The sequence below is a fragment of the Phalacrocorax aristotelis genome, chromosome 2 (genome assembly GCF_949628215.1).
Source record: "Phalacrocorax aristotelis chromosome 2, bGulAri2.1, whole genome shotgun sequence".
NCBI classification, from domain to species: Eukaryota; Metazoa; Chordata; class Aves; order Suliformes; family Phalacrocoracidae; genus Phalacrocorax; species Phalacrocorax aristotelis.
In genome coordinates this window covers 123,801,825-123,819,513 of record NC_134277.1, presented here as the reverse complement: position 1 = coordinate 123,819,513, position 17,689 = coordinate 123,801,825, and the positions used below count along the sequence as shown (strand labels likewise).

General features: G+C 35.9%; 1 protein-coding gene across 10 annotated transcripts in view; it reads left to right on the top strand.

Annotated features, from left to right (window-relative positions):
- Positions 1–17,689, top strand: part of PCMTD1 (protein-L-isoaspartate (D-aspartate) O-methyltransferase domain containing 1) — a 48,562-nt gene that overhangs the window by 17,958 nt on the left and 12,915 nt on the right. For 5 of the 10 annotated variants that reach the window (XM_075085010.1, XM_075085008.1, XM_075085006.1 and 2 more), the window contains 2 exons: positions 4,298–4,724; positions 8,790–8,892. In XM_075085010.1, coding sequence (XP_074941111.1) covers positions 4,418–4,724; positions 8,790–8,892 — 410 coding nt within the window. In that variant the 5' untranslated portion in view covers positions 4,298–4,417. Of the gene's footprint in view, positions 1–2,245; positions 3,927–4,297; positions 4,725–8,789; positions 8,893–17,689 lie in introns of those variants that run through there. The other 5 variants (XM_075085012.1, XM_075085013.1, XM_075085007.1 and 2 more) reach the window with 4 other exon arrangements.

Here is a 17,689-nt window from a genome sequence, read left to right as displayed (position 1 = left end):
GCACTCAGATTGGCAGCACTTCTTAGATTCACAGAGCCAAAGAGCACCTGTTCAACTGATGTAAAAATATTTTTAAAAAATCAAATTTATTTATGATAAGGAATGCCAGTAAAATTGGTGACAAGTTAGGTCAGAAACAGGTCAGAGGTGTTGTGATACAGTTGTGTGGATTTTTACAGAAACTGGAAAGCGTGTTGACATTTCATTTTTATTGTGAATATAAGAAACTTCAAGATAAAAGTGTTCCAACTTGTAAAAATAAATTCATGAATAGTGTGGAGTGAGAAACAAGGTTTTTTAATTTTAGCTGTTTTTAATCAGTGAATGAACTTTATTATTCAAGGCTATATTGAAATTTTAACTCCTAAGCTACAATTTCTGTTGGCTTCTGTATTACAAAGATTCCGAAGGCTAAAGGCAATTGCTGCATTTTCTTATGCACCCTTCTGCTTACTTCTGAAATTTCTGTAACTTAGCATAATAGGCATCAGAATGCTGCTAGTGCTCTTCGTGAATTCTGTGCATTTCACTCTAGGTATTGCTGAGCTTCAGAGGATGCTTTCTGAGAGCTTTGCAGCCTCTTATAAGTTTTATCGTAGTATGCTCTGCTGTCTTTATCTTGGTCCTGGGTCAGCTGTCGCAAGAAGCTTCTACTAACTTGTCCTTTTTCTCCAGCTGTGCTAAAATTGCTTGTGTGGTGGTTTCTTATGTGTGTTTAAAAGAGTAGAAAATGTATCCTACTTCACACATCTATTGCCTCTGTTAGAAGCAAGTAATTTTCCTTTCATAAGGGGAAAGCTTACAAACATAAAAGCATTGGAGGGAAGTAAAATATCACAAAATATTTCTCTGGAGCACAAGAGGTCGCTTTTCTTGAAAAAATCTATTTAACTTCCTAGGGTGTTGTGGTTTGTTTTTGTTTTTGTTTTAACAAAAATACTTCCCACTTGAGTAGCATTTTGCAGAGCACCATAGTTGATTAATGAAAGCAAACAAAAAGCAAGGTATCTAAAGAGCAAACAATATCACTGTCTCTACCTAATGTCACCTTTTTCAGCTAGGGCAGTGTATCTAGAATAAGATGGAGCCTTCAGCCATGCTTCCAGCTAGCCACTGTCTTGTGCTGCGTAAGTGCCCTGTTCTTGAGAGGAGGCTCTCCGTTTTTGTTTTCCTCCCTACTATCCACAATGTCATGCTGTGTACCAGACCTTTCCTGCTCTTGCCTTTGAGATTCTAGTGGATGGGTGTGACTTGGTGGGTGTCATCAGTGGAAAATCTTGTGATACTACAGTAACTTTATCTGTCAGATAATACCAAGAATCTAAAATTACAAAATACCTAAAGAAATTAATTCTGGTTTAGCATAATGAGTGTATTAAATTTAGCAAATGTTATTTATGGGAAAGAAATGTTGTATGAAATCAGTAAAGCCTTTCTGAGAGAAGCAATAAAGCTTAAGGTTGGAAGAATTGCCTTTTTCCTTCTGAGCCATTGGTGTATTTGCCTGCTCACCAGTTGCATGTAGATAGTTGGTGAAGTTCTCCATCTGCTGGTGCGAGGTGGTGAGTGCACTCTGTAGTATAGGGCTGGAAGTGGTATTTCTGTTTCTCAAATGTAGCAGCTGCATTAATCTTCAAGAAACTCAGTTCTTACATTCATTTTTTAATCAAAATTATTTCCAGACAGTCATCAATTTCTTAGGATGAAGGGATGACAAAAACTATAGTTTTGGTCACTGTAGATTATTTAACTTGTTAACTATCACTTGATTTAGTGGTTCGTTGACCTTTTAGGTGTGATGCAAGTGCAGACAAGTGAGGTGGGCAGGAATAATTTCACAAATTATTTTTAATTTTTTAAAAAATCCTCAAGTTCTGTATTTCCTGTCTAAATTGTCCCTTAGTTTTTTTCACAGATAGGAAGGGACTTTCCTGTGGGATTAAACACACAGACCTACTTAGCTCTGGAACACTATGGTGTTGAGAAGTGCAGTTTTTCTACTTTGACTGAAGTTTTTCCTGATAGTTGATAGTTGTGCCTGGTGACTTGCCTCTTTCCACTCCAGGATGTCAGTGAAAATTGGTTTTGCTAAAGACAGAAGCACATAGCTAAGTGGTGAACAGTCATCATTTCACCCATGATTTTACCAGGGCTCTAGCAGCTCTGAGCATTCTGCTCTCCCCCCCCCCCTTCTTTTTTTAAGTATGTTCATAGTTAAGGAGAAGCATTGTGACTGTATGATCTGGTAATTTGAGCTTGTATCCTTGAAATTTTAAACCTAGCTGTATATCTTAGCTCTGGTTCTATATGGTTATTCACTTGTATTAGTGACTTGGTGTTTCATGTAAATTAATGTAAGGCAAGGATAAGGAAACAATTCTGCCAGTCAGAATTGCAAATAGAAATTAGGTTTCCTTTGGAAGGTTGTTTTGTGATGGCCATATAGAGAGGGGAGGGATAAGAATTGTGTAACTTTGGTGTTGGATACTGCAGACACTTTTTTTTTTGAGCAAGAAGAAAGTAGGACAAAACAGATTTCAAAGTTTAGTTGTAGTTTTCCTTTATTTAGGATTATCTGAATCTTTATGTGTACCCTTTCTGCTCAGAACTGATTTTAATAGTTTTTATACTCCTTTGATTCTGGGCTTGGTGTTCAGAAAATTGAATCTACTCACTGGATGACAGTCCAGCCCGTGAGCATGGTTTTTGCATTCTCAAGGATGTCTCAGTGCTTTACTTCAGAAGCATAGCTGTTTACAGTTTAATCATTCAGGAAAATAGTTCAAACTCCAGAATTCTTTGTTTAATGTTGCAGTGGCGGGGAGGGAACTATCAAATTTGAAGTTGCTTGAAGTTTCTGGAAGTTTCCATTTGGTTTTATGGAAAGGTTTATTAGTACTGTTTTGATAGAGACCTGTTAAATGTGGAAAAGGATTTATTAGTGTTCTAAGAAGGCTCTTCATTTAACGTTTCCTAAACTGAATTCCTAAACTTAGGAATTCACAAACACAATCCAGATGCCCAGGGTCATTTACATTACCAGAATGAAGCTGGTTCCTGACTCATGAATTTGCACAAATAGGCATGTACAAACAGGAATTTGTTGAATTGTGTTGGAGTATTCTTAGATAAAAGATTACATTCATAATTTTAAAAAGAATGCTCAGTGAAATATGGTTGTTTGAAGAGGCAGTTGGAACTTCTGAAAAGGTGATACTCAGCAATGCAATTACAGAGTCGGGGGTGAGTGTTTGGTTTTGTTATTTGGTTTTTGTTTTGGGTTTTTTTTTGGTTGTTTTTTGCTTGTTTTTTTTTTTTTCCTGAACTAGGGTACCTAGAACATGCAACAAGGTTCATGATGGTCTTTTTATTTCTTTTGGCTACCTGAGCTGACTTTTTTGTAATTAATGTTAGTAACTAGCTCATTATGGGTACTCTCTTCATCTAGAAGTGGTAGATTAAACCTTTTGGTTTTCCTTTCTTTCAGTCTTCTGTTGCTGTTTTGCTGGTAGTTCATGCATTAAAAACGTTAACATGGATTTTATGGGTTTAGTGATTAATAATGTAATAACTGCAGACAAAATACAGATCTGAATGAATTATTTTGCAGTGAATATGCAGGGCAGAATTCATGAAACTTGCTTGTCCCTTAAGCGCCATCAAGCTGTTGAAAACTTCTAGGTACTTAAGGAATTCATATTCCTCTAGTGAATATGGCAGGCATTAGGAGGAACTCTGATACTCAAGGGTTTCCTGTGCTGAATCCAGAACAGAGCACTGTGTGGTTGTGTCTGCACTAATATTCTGGTTCAGCTCAAAAGTGAACGTCTGAGAAGCATTTCCTGGACATCACCACTCTCCTGGCTTTGTCTCCCACTGCAGGTGATTCAGAGCATGTGAACCTGGTTCCTTTCAAACATAACTAGGTTGTTATATGCTCCAACTGCTGTTGAACATTATTTCTCAGGATGGGACTAGAGCAGTTGCTGTCTCCCCCAGATACATGTAATATGGGTGACACGTCCTTAGCGCTATTTTCAGTGCCCATGTAAACCCTTATGCTGCATTGCTTGCTAATGTAGACAGCCCATGTTGACCTATTAAAGCTAAGCTGGGAAACATTGGATTGAGTTAAAATCTTGAAGGGCAGAATTTTGATCAAGTGCTAGCTGTCCTGACTCTTAATAGTTCCACATCACAAAATGATCCAATATTAACAGTATTTCATCACTCCCTAATAGCTGTTGATTTGTTTCTATTTTGAAACTCAAGTTGTGTAAACATATCTATTTTCCAGGGTTTGTTTGTGATGTGCTTCTGAAAGAAGAACGGAGAATCCATTACATACTTACACTTTTGGGAAAACTCTCCTCCTAATGTATTTTGCAAGCTAATTGAATTACCATAGAAATTCAGCATGGGAGGAGCTGTGAGTGCCGGAGAAGACAACGATGACTTAATTGATAACTTGAAAGAAGCTCAGTACATTCGCACTGAGAGTGTGGAGCAAGCCTTCAGAGCAATTGATCGTGGTGATTATTACCTGGAAGGTTACAGGGACAATGCTTATAAAGACTTGGCCTGGAAGCATGGAAATATACATTTGTCAGCACCTTGCATTTATTCTGAAGTCATGGAAGCACTGAAGCTTCAGCCTGGATTATCTTTTTTAAATCTGGGTAGTGGAACCGGATACTTGAGTACAATGGTGGGATTAATATTAGGTAACTTGAATGTTTTTATTTTAATATAATGTTTCTGCATATTTTTAGAAGATTATACAAGCCCTGTAAAACTTTACTTTCACTTCTTTAAAAATGACAGTACTATACTTAAGTCTGGGTGTTTTGAGATGTGTTGTTAAAATAATGTGTATGTGATCTCCAAGCTGTTCACTGACACTGCTGTTCAGTGGCATTTCATGGAGTGTTTTGGAAGAGGCAATTGTTCCTGCTTGCCTTTCTGTAGTCTAAAATTGTAATTTGAAAGGAAACAGTCCCTGTGTTGCTTAAAAGGAAAAGGCATTGAGAACTAACATTTTAGTCTGCGTTAGCATCATGTTTATACCCTTACTCTGGGTTACTGTTCTGATCTTCAGTTTATGGAAGGAAAAATCTGAACTGCAAAGACTAATGACTCTTGAAGAAACTTAATTAAAGAATTAAATATCAGCATGCAAACGATAATTTTAAAATACATTTATTTAATCATTTTATTAGTGAGAATGTTTTGGAATGTAGACTGATAAAACTTTAAGCACTGCATGTCTGTAGGTTTTTAAAACTATTCTAACAGATCATCACTGTGTTTCTTCTTCTGTTTTCAAATACATTTCCTGTATGGAAAGAAGATGGAATTAAATATTGCTGTCTACATTCAAATTTCAAAACCTACCTGAGAAAGAAAAATGCTTTAATTCTTCCCCCCCCCTATTTAGAATATAGAGCATGTGTACCAACAAATATTTTTTTTACAAACAAATTTCGTTACATGAAATAACTTCATTTATTTTAGTATTTAGTTTTTATGGATATAATAGATAAAATAGTTTTCAGACATCTAATGTTATTGACTGTATTACATGGAGTTTTCATATTTCCTTGGTTGCAGAAACCTTGCTGACAGGTAATATACAGATTCTGTATATATATATTTATGTACACAACTGAGGTGTGAAGAGTTGGTTTGCTAATTTTCAATTAGTTTAGTTACTTTCTGTCATCTGTTTGTATTTATTAAAGAGTAAAAATTATCCCTAATAGTACATAACAAACATCACTTGTTGACATCTCCAGCAGTGTCTTTTGTTCCAGTTAATACCAATAAATTCCACATATTCTACTGTTCTCTTGTGGAAACAGGAATTATGTTCATTCACAGGTCAAAATAAAATAAAAAAAAAGATACCTACTCTATTACTGTGCCCTTTTCAAGAGTGTTTCTGTTTGAGAGTAGATATTTTTAATTAGTAATATTTTAGGTTCAGCATTCTATTTCAATATTAAAACAATTAGTAATATTGCTGTATTTTTTTCTCTGAAACGTTTGCTTAGGGTAGTGAGTAATGGTATTTATTTCTCTGCCTTGTGGAAAGCTTTGTTATTTCATTATTCTTTCTTATGATGTTTAAAAAGGAAATTGTTGCTTATGTATATTGCCCTTGCATCTGTGTATTTCTCTAACCTATTTTGAGTGGCTGTTTGTTTGGCTGCTGGGTGCTCCTGGGTTTGACCTCTCCCTATCAAGCAGAATTCCTATCCCTTAGAATATTATATGCAGAGTTGAAGAAATTGAACAGGAAAAGACTTGTCATCTTCAGAGGGTGAGATTGTCTGACAGACCCCGAGGAGCATGGTTACACTGCAGATATTCCCACAGAGCCAGCTCAGGTGCTGATAGTTCTCTAGCAGGGCTGAGGAGCCTGGAGCAGCAGTGGTTTGGCTACTCACAGAAGAGGACTTGCTGTGTTTCTGTAGTGCTGTACCCAGTCTCCAAAGTCTGCTTAGTGTTGTAGTGTGGTTTGAGTGCTAGGTTAAGGCATGGAAGGTATAAATACAATTTGTGTGCCTTTATTTTCTTACTCTACTCCCTTTGATGAAATTATTAGTTACGTATAATCATTATTCTTTATTTTAGTGTTTGTTTTAAACCAGGGAACAGCTGCTTTAACAAAGAAAAATAAACAGAAGTAATTTGCTGACAAATCAACCATATATATTTTTAAAAGCTCATATTTTCTTAACCCAATTTCAGTGTGCACTGCAAATAGTGACAGAGAACCATGTGGGTTTTGACAGTAGTTGAAGATCTTTCAATTTGACAGTGTAGCGAGTAGTATTTCTGCTTCATCAGCAGTGTCAAAATGACTAGATTAAATTAGCAAATAATTTTAAACTGGTAAACACTTGCAAGTATAGCAACATACTGAAAAAAAAATACAACCCACCACTCCATAGAGATTAGATTAACTGTTGTTGATACCATTAAAATATAAACATAGTTTAGACTAGATGGTGGAATTGCTAGCTCATCATGGTGAAAGAGCCAGTTGACTTTGGAGAGTAATAAAGAAGTTGGTGTAATGTTTTTAGAATGGCTGACTCTTTGCTTAAATCTACAGCTGTGACTTTCCTGATGAAAGAAGAGGACATGTTTCTTGTAATTCTGTTCGAATTATGAATACTGTGATTTATCATGATGCGGTGGTGTCTTGCATTTGTAGATTTAATTTCAAGCTGTTGGAGCAACTGACACAGGTGCTTTAGTTCTCTGTTTTTCAAAATCGAGTATTGAAAGGACTGTATATGTGAATTTTGGGACAGATGAAGTTGACACATTTTTACGTTAAGAGGTTAAAGGAATGGTGATTAATTTTTAATTAAAGACGGCATACCTTGGATGCTGCTGCATGCTGTAGAACTGTACACTGGTTAGCAACATCATAGCCTATTACTGTGTGAGGGAACATTAATTATTTAAACACCTAGGAAAGGATTGCCTATGCTAATGCTTCTCTTAATGTAATAGATAATAACCTAAACTTACAGTAGATTTGAGTGTCAACAGGAGGTATGTGTCTTCACAAGTTTTAAGAACATCCCTCAGCTGAACCACCTACCTCTTACCTGCCATCAGAGAGGTCTTAAGAGCACTGCCTATGGCAAACTATTGGATTGGTTTTATCTCACCTCTAGTAGCAAATGTTCTAAACTACGTTAAGAACTGCAGTTATTAATCAGCTTAGTGGCATTTTTTTCTTGCAGTAAAATGAAACCTTTCTCAGTAACCCTAGGTCTGTTTTTGTTGATTGGTGTCCTAGAAAAGACAAATTGAATTCTGTTTCATTGCAGTAACATCTTTAAGCTAAATATTTAGGAAATATTTAGAATGCAGTAGAGGATATAAATATAAATTTTGTCTAATCTTATTGATGTTTACTTTCCCTTCTTTCCCTTCCCTTTCCCTTTTCCAATTCTATGCTCCAGTGACTAAAGCCCCTGGGCTATGAGTGCATGTTAAATATAGAATCCCCACAGCAAATGTGACTATCTGATTCGGATTCCTTCCTGATGTGGATAATCCTCATAACTGTCTTGGGATTTTTCTTCCTGAAAAATACTATTAACTTTTGGCACACAAATTGACTTGGAAACCTGCTTGGGTTTGATTGCAGGAAAGCAGTGCTGCAACTGTGATGGGATTGTGATGAGTGAACGTAATGTGGTCAATTTCAGTGTTCTAGATGGAAATTAATTATTATATAAGGAAATCAGGAGCAGACTTCTGATTTTTGAACCTGTAAAATAGAAGAGCAGATGTGGCTAAGGGATATAATACCCTGTCTCTGAATTGTCAAAAGCTGAAAATCTTGCTGTAAAAAAAATTTCAGAATTGAAGTACCAAAATACAGCCTAAATAATAATTTGAAATTTTTGTATTCCAACTAAATACTGCATTGAAAAATAAGTTGCTCAGACTGACAAGTGTAGTCAGATCAAATTTTTTTCTGCATGCTTATGAAGAAAATTAATTCTATAGAATTGTTTTGCCACAGTTCTGTCCCTGTTCTTTCATTGATCCTTTTGCCTTTTACTACCTTTTTAAGTATTGTTAATGCAGATGCAAAAAATAACTTTGTCTAGTGTTGGGAGATTTCTGTGTTTTACATGATGTTGGTGCTGTCACAGGTGAAGGGTATAATACCGTTCCATGCAGTTGTGCTGTGCTTAAAAAAAAAAAAAAAACCAACAACAAACCAAAAACTAACACCCTCCTGTTTTTATTTACAGGACCTTTTGGAATAAATCATGGAATAGAGCTTCATTCAGATGTGGTAGAATATGCCAAGGAAAAATTGGAGAGCTTCATAAAATACAGTGATAGCTTTGATAAGTAAGTATCTCATTTGTCTAGTTCACTTTGCAGCAACATTTTTGCTTTTAAAATAAGTGCGTCATTGCTTACGAGTTTAGGGAGGGGAGAAGAATGGCATCACACAATCGAAACATAAAACTTCAATTTCGTGACACTAGTTCATGAGGTAAGTTAAACCTTAAGAAACCACGCCTTAGAAGTCTGGGAATATTGCTGCTGTGTAATGCTTACCAAAGTTGATTTCCCTGCATTTTGGCTGCGTGTATACATGCACACGTATGTATGTGCATATATACATATGTACTTAAAGAATTACATGATATGCAGGTGTCTTTGTCTGCATGTATAGAGTAATTTGTATCCATTAAGTCAGTTTTTATTATATAACTGGGCATCATCTTTCTCTACAGTATTAACTTTTTTCTAATGTACCACTGTTGATCTAGACATGAGTATGTTTATCTGGTTGTCTTCATGTTTATTAACTGAAGAGATGGATTTAGGAGTATTTATATGTGCTTGTACACCACTCATTTTTACTGGTATACTTCTTGGTTACAGTGCTTTGAACGTTATTGGTTCTACCTACTCAACAATTTTTATATTGTTAGTTTTAATTTGGCCAATAAGAATCTGGATCTTGGACCTCTCTGCCTCTGTGAAAGGGAAACAACATTCTAGCTAGGACTATTCTCTGTGAAGACTACTTTCCTTACAGGCAATATGTTCTCCAACAGTGATTATAAGGTAGCTTCTGGAAATGCAAAAAAGCTTTTGAATTGTAGGAGTAGCCCAAGAAGTGCACATCCTATGCCTCTTCTTTTCCCCGATGGGCAGCAGAGAAAATTCAATCCCTTTACCTCTGTTGTAATGTGTCTTACGAACTGCCATGCTCTTGGTTATGTTGGCTGGAGCTCAATCCACTTTTTTCCATACACCAAACTTCTGGAGCTCTGGTCTGACCACAGGCCTTCCTCCTTCTGCTCCTAAGTAATAGAAGGGTCTTCATTAGAGTATAAAGTTAAGTTTAAAGTATCATCCTAGTGTTACCTAGATCTGAATTCAATTCTGTACTTATGGTATTGACAAGATTATTTTAGTACTATGTTCCCCCATTAGAATAAATAAAATTATGTAAGAGGAAATGCGTATGTTTCATTACTACTGTCTTAATTTATGTTATCTGAGGTTAATACATACAGAAGCCAGAAAAAATAAAAATTGATTCAGTCTAGAACTTTATGGTGCACTTTATATAATCTGTTTTACAAAAATGTGTGTGAAATGTGGTCACTTGTGATCATTGCTAATATTGCACTAGTGGCTCTATTAAGTTAGATCTACCTGCCAGCTAATCAATTCCTGTGCATCCTGTATTCCTGCCTTTTTGTAGGTGTGTGTACTCAGACATACAAAAAGCTGGTTTTGTTTGAAATGTCTTTCCAATGTGGTGATACATTTACGTGCAGAAATTAAGAGAAATTGAGTGAAGGGGTAGCAAGGAAATGTTGTTATTTAAGCACAATCTGATTAGGATATATATGTAAATGAACATCAGAACACTGGGGTTTACACTTTAAAACATGCAAGAACTGGAAGAAAAACCCCAAAGTTGCTAAACTTAGCATAAGTGAGTGTCAATGTTGTATGTATATTGTGTTTGAAGGGAATAAGTGATCATGTAGTAAATGATCTAAATATTCTTAAAGGCGAAGAGGTGTATTTTCCCCTAATTCAACAAAGATCAGCTCTGGGGACAGTGTTATAAATGCTCTGTGCTATTTGAAATGATAGTTAGATTGATCTTTAGTTATATGGTGTTACTCCAATGAGGGAAAGAAGTCAGCAAGTTGGTGAACATGATCTAAACTTTATCACTAATTTGTGTGTTGTATCTTGGCATATGCTGTGTAACAGTCCACCTTTTCCTCACAACAGTAAAATAGTAAGCAATGGCTACAGAAACATCCTCCTTACCAACCTAACAAAAATTATACTTCTATGAACGTGCTCTTTGATAGAAATCTACTTGGTAATAGCTGCACTGCAGCTGACATGGTACTGATTGACTGGTTAGATTTTGTGTTTTATGGTGGGATTTGTAACTTGTCTGTGTAGCTGATTCTGATTAACTGCTTTCTTTGTAAATAATGTGGGTTTTAATGTAGTTAATGAAGATGGTGTGTGGGTTTTTCTGTGATGGGGTCCTCCTATATTCTTTTTTCAAATATAAAGTAATTTATACAGCATGTCTTGAATTTTAATCTGCCTTTCAAACTAATGTGCTCTGGGTCAGTAAGTCTGGTTTTGATTCTTGTTTCAGTAACTTCTTCCTGCATCTTCATTTATAAGTGAAAGATACTTACCCAAAATTGTGCAGACTGTGGCATCTGAACTTAACTACTGATTTGGTCAGCTTAGTATTTGGATGAAAGACTGCTTAAAAAAAAGGTGTGCGGTGTCTGTCTGCTGTTGAACACTGGTGTATACCTAGCAGGCGTCCTTACTGTTTGGAAATAGATTTTATGTGGCAGACTGGTATGAATGAGGCTAATTGTCTGAGTGGATGTGTGCCTGTGATGGGGAAAACACCTTACAATTGACAGCAACCTCTGACAAGGCACACGGGGGACAGAAGGAGCACAGAGACCACGATCCATTTTTCCTGGCTGTAACAGAGTTACGCGGATGGGGAATTCTGTAAAACTTTGCATTGCCACTTCCCGCGTTCTTTCTTTAGTGTATAATGTTCTTTCGTCTGGTCTCAATATTTCAAGTGATCTACTTTTGAAACAAAAAGCAGGGTTTTAATCTTATGGGTAGGTACTTGGAGAGCTTCAACCTAGATCTTAAATAAATACTTTGTAACTTTGTGGTGTTCCTTCACTTGGAGCAATAGGCCGTTGTCTTTGCATCTGACTTCTGCGTGGAGCTGGGTCATCATGATTTAGGTAGGGTTTTGCCTGCTAAAGCAAGATGGAATATTGCTTTGGTGCCATTTCTATGGGGGAATGATTCAGTGTTTTGTGTTATAATTTTTTTCCTTGATTCCTGATAAGAACGTTGTTGAAATGTAATTAAAAATTTACTTTTCTGTGATTGGGGTAGGTGCTTGACCAACGACTGGAAGCAATGTAAAAATAGCAAGTCCAGAAGGATTTGAGACACACTCCCTGCCTAAAGGGAGGGTTGTCTACCTCTGGTAGCTGGGCTTCTCTTGGTTTTGGCCTCTTGAACTCTTCATCGGAGGAAAAGCTTTTCAGGTACCTGCTTCAGAAAGACAAATAATTGGAGTAATCACTTGTATCTGTATCCATATCCCACCAATCTATAAAAATAGTTTTTCTCTAAATGGAGGTGGAGTTGTTAATTCTGAGAGGTAAAATGCTGTCTTGATTTTACTTGACAATATACGTTTGCCAGTTTGAAAAGGAGTGCCGTCTGAAAGCATCTGAAAAGTGTCATCATGGCTGAGGTGCAAGGATTTTAGGTATAGACTAAAGAAAGTTCTCTGAGTCAGAAATATGCATAAGGCTCTCTGTTGTTCTTAAAATCTTCAGGAAATGCATGCCAATTAAGGGGAAAAGAATCATTCCTTAAGAAGACTCTTATCTAAAACACATATGTGCAAGTATTAGGCCCCGCTTCACCTGTTTATTGAAGGGGAATGTGTTGTCTTTTCTGCTCCCAGTCAACTTCTAGACCTAGAATATCCAGCTCGGAGGGAGAGCCACAGGGCAAGGCTAGGTTGCCCATCTTCTAGCACCCTATCAAAAACCAAACCTGGGTAAGCTGGTGAAGTCCCTGCTGTGAAAGAAAATCACCAACCCTTCTCAGGATCAAAAGAAACTACTTCAATGGTAAGTGACAAGAACCCTAGTACTACTTCTGGGATAACTGTTATGGGTGAAACGTCTTCCTGAAGTCCTGTAGTAGATTTTGCTGGCATTGAAAAACAGTAAACTTAATCTTCCAATAGAATATTCGTTTGTGTTCATTGAAATTCAGGGTTCCTGCTAGGACTCTGAAGGCTTACATTCTTACCATTAAAGCACATTTGAAACATAAGGTTCCTTGTATACACACAAAGGAAATAAAGCTCCTGCCTGCCTGTACAGCTGGTTAATGATTTCAGTAAAAATCTGGAGGAAATTTTTCTGCAGGAAAAGCAAACTGTCTCCAAAACGCACTGGTGGCTTTCTCAGTTTAAATTTTACTAATAACTTAGTCTTAGTTTCAGACAGCATAAACAATGTTTTGAGCTTTTCTAGTGGTGAATGAGTTCTTGTTGAGTTTTAGTCTAACCAGAACAACACAGGGACTACAAGAATTCCAGTGGGATTCTTTGATGCCAGAGGCTATCTTAAACAAAAAGGAAAGGAAAGTAGGCTTTTGGAATATCCCATTTTCATTTAGAGATATTAAAGAGAAGTACTGTTTCTAATCACCTTGGAAACCCAGAAGGCTCCAAAATGACAACTATGTCTATTTTTACCTAGTAAGGAAGTAAACCTGCATTTTTCAAGTAGTTGATAGTTGCAGAAATACATATTCTTTCCCTCTCAGAACCACACGTAAAATACCTTTTAGAAAGAAGTAAATAAATCCCATGGTGGACACTGCCTTTCTTTGGAAATCTCTCATCGCTACAAGTTTGATTGTATTTGGAACATTTGTTGTATTAAAGTAAGGGATGACAATTGTCAGCGCATGGATCCTGTAAAATCTGTTGCTTAACAAACACCTGCAGTGTAAAATACAATTTCAACCTATAAAACCGTTTTTCTGCTTAGTTAAAAAAAAGGCAAACACTCCTCTGATCTTATAAACAGATAGGTTGTTTTCCAGACTTGTATCCATGGATGTAATAGGGCGCTGACATTAAACTGAATTGAGAGATTTTTTTTCTCATCTCCCTATTCCTGTCCACTTTTTTTAAAATCCACTGTAGAATTGATAACAAGTATTCCTTCAGTATAATTCTTCATTTTGCCACCAAAGTTTAGAAATAGTACATAATAAAGTTTAAATTTTGTAAACCGGTGTAAAAGGGAGAGTGAGGCTAGTCATAAGTATTTTTAAGAACAAATGTTTGAATTTTTCTTCAGAAATAGAGTAATGTGTTTTGGTCTACTTCAATGAAACTGATGAGATGGGAATCAGAAATTATAAACAAGATAGCTTAGATCATATAACGGAAGAACCAAGACAATTAAAAAATGGAGGTGACAAGTACAAGCAAATTAGAAATACAGGTTTCTCACTCACTGTCCTACAGCATTGCCTGGAAGCTGAAAAAAACATTCAGGACAAAATTACTGAAGAGAAATTTTGCCAGCATCACTTCTGGCTATTACCCTAATGCTTATTAAAATTGCTATTGTAATTGGATGCAAGGGACTTGAAAGTTGTCATTATAGATTTTGTTTTCAAAGATTTCATATTTTTATTTGTTTCTGTTTGTTCTAACATTTGTAGTGTACATGCAGAAGGTCTCACAAGCAATGATACTAATAGGAGCTAAAATGTATGTAATTTTTCAACAAAACACAGTAGCAATCCATGAGTATGTGTTTATAAATGAACCAAAGACTAGTTTAGAGAGCTTGAAAAGATGCTTAAATGAGATGGAGTGAACAATGGAGAAAAAATATTAAAAAAAAAAAGGGGGAAGAACTTGCTGTCTTGCTGCCCTGCTGTTGTCCTAGTTAAAGTGTGTTAATTCTTTTCCTATTAAAAATAGTTTTCCCATATTAACTGATGCAGGTTTTAAGTTTCTTAGCTTAGTGATTTAATCTTAAATGGGCATCACTGACAGGATATAACATGGGAAGTATTTATTGAGAAACAAATGGGAAAACCTTTTCCTGCAATATATAAGTAGCTTTAAATCTGATTGGTATTAGCTCTAAAGCAGTTTTGCAGTCAAGTAAAATGAGAAAGGCTAATGAGGCATAGAAATTGGAAAGTATTTCATTATTCTGTTGCACATTCTGTGGCACATTATAATACACAAAGCCACGTGAGCATTGACCTTCACTTGTGGTTTTCAAAGAAGATAAGTTTTATGTCAGTTTAAAACCTGAAAAATTGACTAAATGATCTGAAAGCTTCTTCAAGGCTTCTTTCACTGAATGCATTAACGTTTAAACAGGTTCTAGGAGTGCTTGGAGTAAAATTATTGATTTATGGATTTCTTATGTTTGACATAAACAATACTTTCAGAGCTTCCCCTTTTAATGCAAATGGACAAAGGAGCCAGAACTTCCTAGATCAAATTATTTATAGCTTTTCAGTCTGTCTTAAAACAACCACAGGAAATGCTCATTTTTCACCTGCTGTAGCAGTGTTTCAAAAAGATAGACCATTTTTTTGTTGGTGGAAAGAGTAAGAAACTTCTAAACCAATCTGCCAGAACTGATTTTTTTTTTTTAAACTGATTTCCACCAACAGCCGCCACCCCTTGCTCCCTTCTTTCCCCATCCTTGAGGGGTCCTTTTGCTGAAAATTTGGTCAGCAGTCAGCTAGAATTAGGACAGCAGTATATTAGTGTAGGACAAAATTAAATGGTATTTCCTTATCACGGTAGTAAAAACAGTTTAATGTTTTATCATATGTTTTCAGAGTCTACACATTTTGCAGATTCATTTCAATGTCTGGTTGTTGTATTTGAATGGTTTAAGGGAAGTTTTATATAAAGCTAATTTCATGAGTTATACTGGATTTACTACTCTGCTTTGGAATATGTATTAAAACCCATTTTATTTCCCATGAAAAGTTATTAATGAAATTTGTCTTGCAATTCTTTTGTTCCAATGTAGTGTCACTGTAGTTCAAATGGCAAGTGTTAACAACTTGCCAACCTTTTCTTAGACATCATTAAAGTTCAAGAGTAGTCCTTTGTGCCCTAAATTTAAATAAATTTAAATAAATTTAAATAAATTTCCAATTAGAGGGGAATTACTTGAAGCAGCTTCATGGTACTGAATGAGATTTCAGACTTTTTGGAGGGTTTGAGTTGACTGACTAAAGGAAATGAGTGTGGATGGGAAAACAGTATACTAAATTCATTCTGAAATGGGTTTTCTTTCTATAAGGGTGGTGAGCAGCAAGCTGAGATGTAAGTGTGGTTAGTAAATACAGGGGTAGGCAGAAGTGTACTGTTAAATGAAGTCCTGGTATGAATGTAGTACTCGAGAGGTGTAAAATTTAGCTGGAGTGTTGCTTGTTTTAAGAACTAATTAATTTTTGTCTTGGCAAAAGGCAAACCAGTTTAAATGGTTCCTCAGCACTGCTTTACTTTCAAAGCATCTTGTAACATGTTTTACTGTTTCCTTTAAACACAAGCCTGTGGAAGCTGAAAGTTGTTTTCCCTTCAAATTACTTGATTTTTCTCCCCAGTCTTACTAAACTTGTCCCTTTTTGAAGAATCAAGTATGTATAACACTTTTTAAAAAAAAAAAAAAAAAAAGACAATTCATGTCTACTTGCCCCAAGTTTCATCTTCAAGAGACATCAAGATAACATCCTGCATTCATGAAGGCTGAATAGTTAGACAAGCTTAGCCCAAGAAGCATCCTGTACATCTTCAGAGTATGAAGTAATTAAAGGGTAGGTTCTGTGCGTGGGTGTTATGGTAGGACCGACTGATGAATCGTGTTTGCTATTAGAGTAGGTTATTCTACTATGTTCTCTTTTTTTTAGATAATATCTTGTTATCACACAAATACTAGATTGGTGGATATGGATACAAAAGCAACAAACTCTAATCTTAGTTCTTTGCTATAAATTTTTTTTTAAATGGATGTTAATTTTATTACAACTTTGTCTTGGTATATGGGGAATCTTCCTTAAAAGAGCATGGGCAGTTACAGTCTATTGCTTGATTATTTTCTTAAGTTGCTGCAGCAAAGACAGAAGTGCACTTCAAATTCTGCAGGAAGTTTTTTACATTCGGCTGGAAGAAAAGTACTGTGGATGTGTTGAGGGTGGCCTTGAAGCGGCCATCCTTGAGAGATGGATGACAAAAAATGCAAAAGATGGAAGGGCAGAATCAGATCAACACCTGTTTTACGTCCTTGAAACTGCTTGATTATCTTGGGCCATTGCTAAGAATTATCTGTGTGCGCTTAAATTTATCCTATGGCAAGTGCTTGTTTAAACAGAAATATTCCATTGTTATGTTATCTATAATGGGAACTCCTAATTTCTGTTCTTTTGGCTGTTGGTTCTCTCATAATCAAGATATGAGATATAACTGAAGAACCTGATGTGATTAAAACGTCTCCAGATTGTTACAGCGCTTTATTTTTTCCCCTTTTTTGACATCTGATGTATGAAATAAGAGGGGTTTTTCCATGTTGCTTATATAATGCCCTGCAGGGCTACCCTGGCCATTTGGTAGAGGTGAACAAACGGTAAAGAACACTTGGCATTCTTAGTTCCATTTCATGTCAGTAATTAAAAAATATTTAAGTGAAATATTAACTCATCTTGATAGCTTATGTGATTGTTAATACTGCATGTTAAAGCAATAAACCATTTATTTTCAGCAGTGTCATTAATCTAATAAAAGATAGCTCAGTGTAACACAGAAGGAAATTGAATATCTCATATGTTTTGATATCCTGAAGGCAATAGGAATAAATTCAACTTTTGGATATAGTGACAACTGGGAGAAAAATAATTTGGGTTTGATTAGATCAAGTTCCATTGTAAAACAGTGTGGTTGATACTACTTTCATACTATAAGACTAACAAGCTTGTGATGATGTTGGTAGGTGTTTCTAAAATTGTTTGCTCCCTTGTATTTGCA